Consider the following 12,611-nt stretch of genomic DNA (forward strand, 5'->3'; position numbering starts at 1 on the left):
GTTTCTTTGTGACTGTTTCCTGCCGCTATCATTACAGGTCATTTTAGAGTGTTTGGAGTGAAGCAGCTGCAGCGTCCTGATGATTCCTCCTTTTATCGTTGCTGTTAAAGCAGAAATAACCAGATTATAAAGGAGTCTCACTCATGTTTCTGCACTCTCATCCAAAGACGGTTCGGTACTTGGACCATGTTTGTTTATTTATTACAGGTTAATGTTCAGTCTCATGTCTCTGAGGTGTATCTTCTTTGCTGATGACTTTATTGTAGTCAGGAACATTTACAGCAGCTTCTGGATCCCATCGAACGTGAGCTGGTGACTGTTAGTAAACTGCTTTGATTGTAACACATGCTATTCACCTCTCTCTTCACTTAGGAACAAATGTTTAATATTAGGAAATCACTCATTAAATATTCACAAAAAAATGTAACAAATGAAGTTTCACAGCAATATTTGTGATTCCTTTTGCAAAAAACTTAGCATTTTGCACGTTTCCATTGCACTGTGTTGTCTTGTTTATTTGCACTTTACGTAGTCGTGTGTTTGTCTGTCATATGTCATGTGTAGCACCAGGGTCTCATTTTACTCTGTACTGCACCACTGCACATGGTTGAAATCACAATAAAGACACTTGACTTGTATATCTGCACATTGTCCGTACTACATCTGTATATTTGCTTTTTGTATAGCAATATAAACATCTGTATACTTATTTGTACATACTCTGTTCATAACTGTTCCCACCTTTCACACTATCCTTATCTGCATATAATCTGCTCTTATTGCACTTACTGCTCTTGCACGTCTGATTAGATGCAAACAATATTTCAGTGTCTGTTTATACATTTGTAATGACAATAAAGTTGAATCCTAATCCTAAAGTCAACAAATTCATCATTTATTCAATTAAATGCAATGAAGTTTAAGGATTTATTAGATGATGATATTAAAAGACACAGAAGACATCCAGAAGCTGTTTGAAACGAGGGATAAATGAGGGCTGGAGTGACCCGACAGAGATAAGCAGAGGAGAATGGATGGATTTAGTGTTTGAAGCAGAGGTTTTGTTGGTTTGGTCTCTTTCTAACGTGTTTGTTGGGAAGACAAACAGATGCCTGACTGACATGTGCACTCCGTGTTACTAATGACGTGAAGAAGACGATGGCGGTTAAAGCACCGTATTAATAAACACTCACAGACGGCTGAAGTCACCACACAGAGCAGACTGTGTGAAACAAATCAACAGTGTCCAAATAAAGTGAATAATTAAATTCTGAATGGAACATTTAAATGAAAAAAAACTTTACAAAAGAGGAAGTGATGTCACAGACGTCACAGAGCAGCGTGATGTTGACTCATGTCATTGCATGCTGACCTTTGATGACCATTAACTATGAAATAATCGCCAGAAAATAAAGTTTTTTTTATTGAATGTTTATTGAAACTTCTGACGAAACGTAAAAAACAGAACTTAAAAAATGTAACATTCATTTGCTTATGTGAGTTTTAATTTGTATCACATTTACTGCATCCAGCAGGTTATTGTGTAAAATGTAAAATGACGATGCATCAAATATGAGACACTTGGAGTTAAAGGGTTATTATTTTGCTTTTCTACAATCTGCTATTTGCTGACATGTTCAAATAATTTGTTGGTTAGTAAAGAAACAAGTTGATCAATAATGTGTTAATAACCATCATCATCAGTTTGGTGCTTTCTGTCATCAAACAGGACTGAGGAGGAAACCAGCTCAGAGAGTTTGAAGGTTCTTCAATGACACAGTAGAAGAAGAGCTGTGAGGCCACAGTAACGTTTCAGAACTGAACTAACTCTGTCAGAGCTTCCACAAACACTGATCAACACACTTATTAAACCTCCTGTCATCAAACCCTCGTTTTTGCTGAGTTCTCCCTGTTTTACCTTTTGGAACCTGAATTTGTTTTTTATAAATCCAAATTTGAGCCGGCACACTGGATATCTCAAAAAGACTCAAAAACACAAAGTTCCTCTTCAGGGATGAAAGTCAAAAACTGTAATTTGGAATCTTAATGGAATACAATCTGTTTTAATTTTATCGTTTTATCCATGGAAGTGAAAATTCATGGATAACAACAATATTCACATCTGAGCATTGAAATATCTTTTTAAAGAGGTCGTGCACGCTGCTGGATTGACTGTATTTAGTCAGCCGTGGCATAAACCTGGGATTGGTAATAAATATGATAATGTCCTAAAACTACATGGCTTTTTTTCTCCTGCTGATTAAAATAAAACCTTAACAAAGCTGAAGAACTCAAAGTGCATCAATCGTTTCTTTCACCATCATTCTGTAAAACACCGGCGAACGCTCCCAGTGTTTGATACCATTTATCCCAGTGTTTCCCAACCACTGTGGCGCAGCACATAGGTGTGCCCTGAGAAATGATCAGGTGTGCCGTGGACGATTATCTGGTTCCACCTGATTAGTCCTCGAAGTAATCAAGTAACGGGTGGAACGATTAGATTCTCTTCCACTAGAGGGCAGTACAACTACCAGCTCTATTTAAATGAGTTGCCAACTGGCAGTAAAACAATCGGACCTGGTCCTGGAGAAAACTCAGACGCAGATGAAGGCCCTAGCATGAGTAGTGGTCAGAAGAAAGTACAACAGGTACACTGGGACAAACCGAGCCAATACCACTGTACCTGGTGCACAGGGAAAACTATCAATATACTTTCTGTGATATTTTTGTTGGTGGTGTGATTTTTCTAATGTGAAATATGTGCCGTGGCTCCCAAAGGTTGGGAATCAGTGGTAAATACATGAAATGCAGTAAATAACTTTAGAGAGGTGCACAGAGATTTCAATGTTTGAAGATGCTAACAATGTCAAACAAAACTTTCATCCAATAATTCAGTAATTCATCAGTAGTTTGAGGGTTATTGATCGATCAGTGAACAGGTCAGGTTCTGATTGAGAAACTCAGAGTGAGGACTTCAGAGTTTTCAGCTTTAGAAACATGTAATTCTATCAGAGGATCATCCGCTCAGTGGTGTCATCATGCTCGTCAACATCCAATGGCGTCTCCATGGAGACAGCATGTTGGTTACCTGTGGGCAGAGTGGAGAAATCAGGACAGTGCTGACGTGATCAAAGTGTTTCTGTGAGTATCTGCCTGAGTTTGTACCTGAGCTCCTGCTGCAGCAGATGGACAGGAGCAGGATGGTGCAGATGCAGTACGGGCAGAAGGCCAACAGGTGGCAGATGACTCTGATACAAGACACAGAGGGAGAAGAAGGGGAGGAAGAGTTGGTGAAAGGAGGAAGAGTGGACAGAGAGGAACTGGCCTCAGAAACTGGAGGTGGAGGGACAGACTTTCTGAGAGTAGTTATAGGAGACCCTGCAGGAGACATGATGAAGCAGGTTAATGAGTCAGCTCAGCAGGTCAGGTCTTAAAACACGGAGTTATGTCAGTGTTCTGACCTCTGACCCTCAGAAAGCTCTGAGGAGATGATCCAAATGTGTTAGAAGCGCACCAGTAGAGACCTTCATCAGAGTGCCTGACATTGGTGATAACGTGTTCTGCTTTAGACCCAAGGAGACGTCCATTCATGAAGAAAAAAGATGGAACTGTTTCACCACTCTTCTTCTTGCATTGCAGAGAGACATCACTTCCTGGTTTCACAGGAAGTGCAGGGATCACCAGGATCACACCTTTTTCTGAATAGCAGGTAAACAGAGACAGACTTCCACCATCAGATTGGAGTCACACAGAGACAGAGACACAGCTGGAACATCTCACTGTACCTGAAACACTGATGGACACTTCATCGCTCTGCTGTCCAGATGAGCTTTCACACCAGAAGGTTCCACCGTAGGACGAGTTACGATCCAAAACGCACAAACTTCCATTCATCTCAGCTGCTCCACAGTCCTCAGTGGGTCCTCCACTGGTCATCTTCACTGTCCATCCATCAACTGTCTGTCCATCATCAACACAACTCAGAGACACTGAAGACGATCCACTGAAGAACTGCTGAAGGTTTGGACTGACAGACAGAGACACTGGAGGACACACAGACAGACAATCACCACCAAAGAGGAGAGGACCAGCGTCACGATGATCATCAAACTTCACACCGACCTGCATCAAAACCAGAATCCAAATGTGGAGCCAGCTCACATGGGCATGGTTGCCATGGTAATTTGAATTTGACAGGATGCAGACCAATTAACTCTTTACTTGGCATGACTGACTACAACTGATAGGTGGGGGATGGTAACTATGGAGATGCCAGGGGAAAAAGAAGAAACCCAAAGAGTAGGTTCATGGATGTCTTGAAGGAGGACGTGCAGAGGGTTGGTGTGACCGAGGAAGATGCTGGGATAGGATGAGATGTAGGCAGATGACCTCCTGTGGAACCAGCTAATGCAGCAGCCAATAGAAGACGACGACACATGAAGAAGACTGCCACTTATTTCAAAGTTCTCATCCAGAAATTTGGCTTGCCCTCTAAGGAACATCCTTGAAACCTGGGAGACCTACAAAACGTTTACCCTGAATTTAAGGGAGAGGTGGACCACCATCATATCCCTTTATAAATAATGATAACAAAGAATCCACTTTGAGGAAAAACTTTTATTTCTATCTTCTTTGTCTATTTAGTTGGCCAAACTGAATTTCTGTTGAGTTGATGTTGTTTTCACGTACTGCTGTTTAGTATTTGGTTTGTTCTGAATAAATATCCATCCATTTTCTTCACAGCGAACCCAGGATGCTTACACCAGCTGTCAGTGATCAAAAAACCAGGGCACATCATGGACAGGTTGGCAGTCCATAACAGAGACATCATTGTCAGTTAATCTAACAAGACTCAAACTCTTGACCTTTGTGGTGTTTGGTGATGGTGCCAAACCTCCACCACCATGCCAACTGTCAGAATACTGCAATATTTTGATATTCAGTATTCATTTTAGGTCTTAGTGAGATCTTCATTCTATCATGTCAGATCGAAGCTAAAGCCCTTTCTGTCCAGGCATGAACTTGGAAACTGTCATCCATGCTTTGAATACTCCAACTCCCTTTTGATGGGGGTTGGCCAAGCCACTCTGTCACGCCTGCAACAGCATGGTTTTTACCTCATTTAGTTCAAAATATCTTGAGAAATGTACCAACACACATAAAGTATGGCTCAGTTAACCAGAGATGGACCTGAAGTGTGTCAATAAAAATAACCTCTGTGGCCATTAATGTTTCGACAGTTAGTATTAAAGACTATAAAAACATAAAATCTTTAAATCATCAATTATAACTGTCAAAAATGTGTTTGTGTCATCAGCATAAGAGTGGAAGAGCTTTGTTTAAGAACTTTTAAAGACCATTAAAAATCAGTATGTAGTTTTGAGGCACAGGCAGATTTTAAAGGACCACACATGCCTCTGACACATCGTCAGATATTCATATTCTGAGTTTGAGTCAAAGCTAAATGTAAATAAAATAACAATTTTTTTTCTTTGGCTGTCTTTTGCAATTATTGTGCAAATGTACTCTAAATCAGCAAAGAATCAGTCTGCAGGAAATGGTTCTCTCAGTTTGTGGAGCGCAACTTCCTGTTAGCTAACTAGCATTCATGCCAAAAAGAAAAGTTATTTTTTCAGTAACTTAAAGAAACTTGAAGTTTAAATGTCTAATAGCTTAATTATTTTAATAATAAAGATAAAACTTAAAAAGGCCAAACAAAAACAGATTTGATGAAGCCGCACTTCCAACTACTCACCTGCAGAAACAGTCGGTGCAGACAGCAGCAGCACACACACACCTGCAACAGGAGGTCAGAGGTCACTGAGGGTTACAGGTCACAGAGCATCAGAGGTCAGCGACTGACACAGAGTGTATCATGGTAAAGAACAGTTCCTGTTCCATCAGTGAAACACAGTAAAGAGAGACGACTGAGCTGATTGTAACAGCAGACAGCTGTGGACACAAACATCTACAGACAGCTCAAAGTAAGACGATGGTCCCAGTTCCTGTGTGCACACAAACAGGAGTCTTACCTTCAGCTCTTACTAGAACTATGAGAAAGAGTCGGTGCAGTCCAAAAGCACCAATCACAGGTGTTCTACCTTTAGGAAGTGACAGGACGTAAATGATGGTCACTGAGTGTGACACAGTGTCCTCGTCCTCATGTTATCCACATAAACTCTGACATTACATCCTTTACGATGACTGACTCACTCTGAATCGCATATTTGGATCAAGCAGCTGCTACAAACAGGACGATGTGACAGTCAGAGGTCAAAGGTCAGACTCTGCTGCAGTGAGAGTGAAGGTGGGACTCACCGAGCAGGAGCAGAGAGGCAGCTGCAGCCTTCATGATGCCTGGATGCTGACTGACTGTGTCAGACGCCTTCAGCTTCCCTTTCATCACTTCCCTTTGATCCCATTGGGTCCCTGTGTGCTGTTGGTGGAGCCTCACAGTACTGCATCTATCAGAGAGTTTAGCAGAGGCTGGATCATTGCTTTGTTTTCAGCCTGACAGGAACAGAAACCTGACTCTGTGACTCGTTGGTTTTCCCCATTTTATGATGGTTTTCATGAACAGATGCTTGTCACAGAGTTCCTCAGGGTTCTGTGCTGGGACCAGTAACTTTTCACTTCATACTTCCTTCAGGCAGTATTATTAGAAAACACTGCATTTGTTCATTGCTATGCAGATGATAACCAGCTGTACTGATCCAAAAGCCAGATGACACAAATCCACCAGTTCACATAAAGACCTGGTTTGTGATTCATTTCTTTCTTAATAAATTCATGAAATGTTAAAAAGTCATCTTTATCTGAAACTGTTCAAAGCTTCCTGATCAACACTTCCTGCTGCACTTTCAGATCCTCTCTCTGCTCACAGGAGAATCAAACCGCTGAAGGAGACAGCTGACCTTTGACCTCTGACTCTCAGCGTGTTTGCTCTGCAGCTTGTAAACGATGATATAATAAAACATGTCGTTACAATAATGTCAGATGTTGGTGTTGCTGACGTTAAAGTCACAGGTGTAGATCATGAGAGCAGAAGTGTTGTGTTCAGGTGTGACGGAGCTGCTGTCGTTAGATTTAAATAGAAGCGAGCGTCCAGCCAATGAGATCAGTTCTGCTCTGTGTGCTCTCTCCTGGTTGGTCTGTGGATGTTTCCATGCTGTTGTCATTACATGTTATCTTAGTGTGTTATGAGTGTGTTTCCTGATGATGTTCCCCTTTAGTCCTGTGCAGCTCGTCTCAATCACACGTTTGTGATGTTTGAATCTTTCATTGTGGTTGGATCAGGTTAAAGCACAAAAACATCACAGAAACAAACAGCTGTGAATATAAAATAGTTGGATTCATGTTTTTACACTTTGATTCAATACTTCAGAAATGAATTTGACAGCTTATTGATTGATCAGTGAACAGAGTTTACAGCTTTGGACACTTTCAGATTCCTCAGAGGATCCATCAGCGTAGAAGACATGCTGAGTGGTGACATCAGCAACAATGTCATCATACTCCGCGTCACGCAAGGGCGTCTCCATGGAGACAGCATGTTTGTTACCTGTGGGCAGAGTGGAGACATCAGGACGGTGCTGACGTGATCAAAGTGTTTCTGTGAGTATCTGCCTGAGTTTGTACCTGAGCTCCTGCTGCAGCAGATGGACAGGAGCAGGATGGTGCAGATGCAGTACAGGCAGAAGGCCAACAGGTGGCAGATGACTCTGATCCAAGACAGAGGGAGGGTGTAGATAACCTGCTGTTAGTTTGGTATTTTGTCCTAATCCGCTTGCCGTACCTCCGTGTAGGTCTGTGTATGTTTTGAGTGGTATAGGCGGCATTCTGTTAAGCAAGTTCTCTGCTGCTCTGCTGGTTAATAAACCACGTTAACTGAGTTTACTGCTTCATCATTATCATACTGGTGAACATACAACAGAGGGGAAGGAAGAATTGTTTGGAAGAAGTCTCCAAAAAGTTGATTCTGTTCATCTGGATGTAGCGTTTTGTGGGAGTTTCCTGGATGATTGAGAATGCATCAAGATGTTTGGAAGAAGCAAAGTGGAAAGGGAAGAATTGGTCTCAGAAGAGACAGATGTTTTAAGAGATGTTGTAGGAGACCCTGCAGGAGAAATGATGAAACAGGTAAAGGAGTTAGCTGAGAAGGCCAGGTCTTTAAACAGGAAGTGATGTCATTGTTCTGACCTCTGACCCTCAGAAAGCTCTGAGGAGATTCTCCAAACGTATCAGTAGCACACCAGTAGAGACCTTCATCAGACTGCTGGGCTCTTCTGATGTTGTACTCCGATGTAGATCCAGGTCCAACGAGACGTCCATTCATGAAGAAATGAGATGTTTCACAGTTCTTCTTCTTGCATTGCAGAATGACACCAGTTCCTGGTCTCACAGGAAGTGCAGGGATCTCCATGGTCACACCTTTTTCTGAATAACAATAAAACAGAGTAATGTTTGAGACACAGTTCCACCATCAGAGCAGAGTCACAACAGAGACACAGCTGGGACATCTCACTTTCTGTACTGGACACGCTGATGGTAACGTCATCACTTTTCTCTCCAGATAAGCTTTCACACCAGAAGTTTCCACTGTAGGACGAGTAACGATCCAGAAGACACAAACTGTCAATCATCACAAAGTCTTCAGCTGCTCCACAGTCCTCAGTGAGTCCTCCTCTGGTCCTCCTCACCGTCCTTCCGTCAACGTCCTGTCCATCGTCATCATCAACGCAGCCCAAAGACACGGACATGGATCCACTGAAGAACTGCTGAAAGTTTGGACTGGCAGACAGATAGACTGGAGGACAGAAAGAGGAAGGTCACCAGCAACACATGGAGTTACAACTGTAAAGGAGGAGAAAGCAGATTCAGGCATTAATCATGAGACCTTCAGGACTAGAATCCTGATGGGGCCCAAGCTAACCTCTGCTAATAAACTACAAAAATATGAAAAGTCTGCTAAAGAGTCCAATTTCAGATCCTGTGGAGCCCTGTTGCCATGTGGAAACATTTTAACAGAATCAATGTCTTTACCTGAATAATTTAACAAGCATTAAAACATTCATCACAAGTGTTTACCTTCTTGACAACCTCACTCTTTCTAAAACCCACCGTCAAAATAAAAATAACATTGCTTCAGATTTTATTCATTATTTTTTAAGCAAAACTGAGTTTCTGTTACTTGCTTTAAAAGTCAAATGTAAAGCAGCACCTTTAGCTTTCAGGCCCCCGAGCCGAGATATAGCGTCTCTGCAGCATGTCCTTGGTCTTCCCTGGGTCCTCTGGGACATGCAGGAAACACCTAGCTCCAGGAGGCTTCTTTAACAGATTCCCGGACATCCTCAACTGGTTAATTTGACATGGAGGAATAGCAGCTCTACCAGATGGATGAATAGCAGATTGCCGAACACCCTATCTCTGGCTAACTCTGACAGCCACACCTTGGAGAAAACTCATTTCCGTCGTTTGCATCCACAATCTTATTCTTTCAGTCAAAGTCAGAGTTTGTGAGAATGGGTGAGGGTAGAGATGCAGATCAACTGATAACGGCTCTCTCTTCACCATGACGGCATCCGTCAGCGTCTGCATCACTGCAGTCGCACTAATTCATGCAGGAAAGTTTCTTTATTTTTGTGTCTGAGAATTTTATGTTTAATGTACAGTACGATTCAGTCACTATGTGTCACGTTTTAGTTAATGGACTCAGGCGCAGACCGGGAATCTTTGCAGAGTTAACAATCAGTTTATTTACACAACGACACCTGGTGATACTATTTACAACGTGCTGGAGGGAGGGGAGGGGGTCCAGGGGTATGTGAGGGGAAAGACGGGAACGCACTCCAAAGGCTCTCTCTCTTCACTCCCCACACTGGGGAAACACAAATCCACTCACTCGTCCACACGGAAACAGGCAGGCAGAGAAAGGTCCGGGGTAGATCTGCACACAGAGACGGGGGTTAATGACGAACAGACGGAAACAACTTTACGGAGTTTAACTCACTAATGGTTGAGAGACGGATGCTGATCAAGCTCAACGATCCAGCAACGAGTGACACAGTGCTGCCTTGCGATCATCCCGATAGGCAGCAGGTGTGTGGGCCAGGGGTGGGAGCCCATAATGAGCACCGCCCCGGCAGGTGTGTGAGAGAGAGAGAGAGAGAGAGAGAGAGAGGGAGAGAGAGAGAGAGAGAGAGAGAGAGAGAGAGAGAGAGAGGGGGAGAGAGAGAGAGAGAGAGAGAGAGAGAGAGAGAGAGAGAGAACATGTTGCCTAATACAGGATCAGCTGGTGAGGCACAGGGACCATGACACTATGTGTCTTTTGCAATGTGATATTTTTATAAAGTATCTTAAAGTATTTGATATATGAAGTTAAAAATCATTATATAAGGTCCGTGTCTGTGTAAAATCATTAACAAAATGTTTGCTTGTTTTAATCATCTCTGTCTGAACACTGTTGATATTTATAAATTTGGACTTTTTCCTACGAACCATTTATTACACGTACGTCATAATACAAAAAGTAAAAGCCAGGATGTTTAATGCTTATTACCAAAAATATCAGATTATATTGTGAATAAGGGTGGATGTGTTGCTCTTTAATGCATCTGTGAACCATCCTGATACGTGGAAACAAGGGTGATGACAGACGGATATTTACTCGGGTAAATTATACTCTCCACAAAATCTACAACTCACTGTAAGTCTGTGACTACAGGGTCAACGAGGGACCTCTTTAAAGGGCTTTCCTTAAGATTAAGACCGGCGAACAGCAAGTCGATTATTTTAAAGACTTTAAGCAGTAAAAATGTATTAATGGAAAAAGTACAGCTGGTGGAGAACATTGTGCATAAGGCCGTTCACAACCAATGAAAAAGGCCATATTTAAAAAGATTTATAACTTATATGAAGAACTAGAATTTTAGGGCACTTCCAAAAGAATGAATAACTCCGTAAAAATAAGTAATGTTGGAAACATGTAACTGTATTCTCCAGTAGAGTGGGATTACTGCTGTTAGACAAACATTTAGTATTGGTTCAGTTTATATGAAACTCTGTTCTGTCACAGAGATCTGAATACTGGGAATGACTGCAGACTGTCTCCTGAAATCATAAATATAAACTTACACCTGCAGAAACAGTCGGTGCAGACAGCAGCAGCACACACAGGCCTGCAACAGGAGGGCAGAGGTCACTAAAGGTCAGAGGTCACTGAGGGTCAGAGGTCAATGAAAGCTCAGTTCAGAAATGATGCTGTTTTAGGATTTTTATGTTCCTGGACTGAAGGAAAACCAGAACCAAGAACCTCATCCCGACTCTGAGCAGAACTCTGAGCTCATGTACCTGCAGATACTCAGGTGATGCATCAGTGGAAGCGTCCCTGACGCACTCATGCAGACGTGCTGTCTGAGCGCGTGTTGGATGAAGCTGTAACATGTTCACTCACCCCGGAGCAGACAGACGGATGCAGTCTTCATGTCTGAGTGACGACTGAGAGTCTGAAGCCTGAGCAGCAGAGGTGCTTTCAGCTTCATCACCTCCCTGTTACACACTCAACACGTCCCTCTGCTCCACGCTTTCACTACTCGTCTGACTGAGCTCCGTCAAAACGCACAAATCAGGCATCAAATGAAGAATCCCTCTGTTACACCAACATCACAAGTTCATTATTAAATGATCTTTTTTCCATGTAATCCTGCATCTTAATCATAACAAGTGACCTCCTCCTGGTGTGAGGGTACAGATCCTGTTCTGCCAAACGGAGACATTATTTCACTCTTAGATCAATTCAATTCAACTTTATTGACACAGCACGAAATATATAATTTATATTGTAAGGTAGCTCCTACAATAATACATACAGAGAAAAACCCAACAAAATCAAATGACCTCCTGTGAGCAAGAACGTTGGTGACAGTGGGGACAAAAAGCTCCATTTGAACAGGAAGAAACTTCCAGCAGAACCAGGCTCAGGGAGGGGCGGCCACGACCGGTTGGGGTGAGATCACATTTTAAAGTGTCACTAGTCCATCATAAAGGGGCCTAAGCGTACATCTGTCACCATCTTACATGCTGTGATTGCAGCCATTCCCCAACTCTCTGTGAATGGTACTCATGGCCATTGATCAGTGGGTTTTGATCAATGGTTGTTGATCAACGGTCATGAGAAATTGCATAATTATGATTAAGGAACTGACCTCCCAGCCCATTGTTCCTTCAGTGGGCTGGTTTCAGTCATTATGCAAATGTCCTGTTTATAAGATTGAAACCTGCAGTCAGCTGAGACTGAAGACGTCACCTGATGATGATGAAACGTTTCTCCCACAAAACGCTACGTCCAGATGAACAGAATCAACTTTTGGAGATCTGCCGCTTTAACATCGCTGTAGTGCAGCTGCGCGTCATTTCGCGCCAGTTTGCTGCACAGTCGTATTCTACAGCGGAAGATGTCGGACTCGGCTGAAGCGAGTGGCTGTTTCATGACATGGACATATTCCCGTCTCTTCACTTTTCTGAAACAAGCAGACAAGAACATTACAGTAATATGTAAGCTATGTGCTGGGGAGAAAAAACTATCGGCTGCTGTTAATAGTGCGAGTAATCTA

General features: G+C 42.5%; 1 protein-coding gene and 1 pseudogene across 1 annotated transcript; both read right to left on the reverse strand.

The window, feature by feature from the left end:
- Nucleotides 1-966: 966 nt before the first annotated feature.
- Nucleotides 967-3,684, reverse strand: LOC146520977 (uncharacterized). The gene is made up of 3 exons (XM_085154587.1): nt 3,462-3,684; nt 3,166-3,378; nt 967-3,088 (listed from the first exon to the last, which is right to left on the reverse strand). Exons 1-3 carry the CDS (start codon nt 3,589-3,591, stop codon nt 3,009-3,011), a joined length of 423 nt encoding a protein of 140 aa, XP_085010713.1. The 5' UTR covers nt 3,592-3,684; the 3' UTR covers nt 967-3,008.
- A 2,744-nt stretch (nt 3,685-6,428) lies between these two features.
- LOC146520978 (uncharacterized) lies at nt 6,429-8,825 on the reverse strand (annotated as a pseudogene).
- Nucleotides 8,826-12,611: the final 3,786 nt, after the last annotated feature.

Source organism: Neolamprologus multifasciatus, chromosome 3, assembly GCF_963576455.1.
Source record: "Neolamprologus multifasciatus chromosome 3, fNeoMul1.2, whole genome shotgun sequence".
In the NCBI taxonomy this organism is placed as follows: Eukaryota; Metazoa; Chordata; class Actinopteri; order Cichliformes; family Cichlidae; genus Neolamprologus; species Neolamprologus multifasciatus.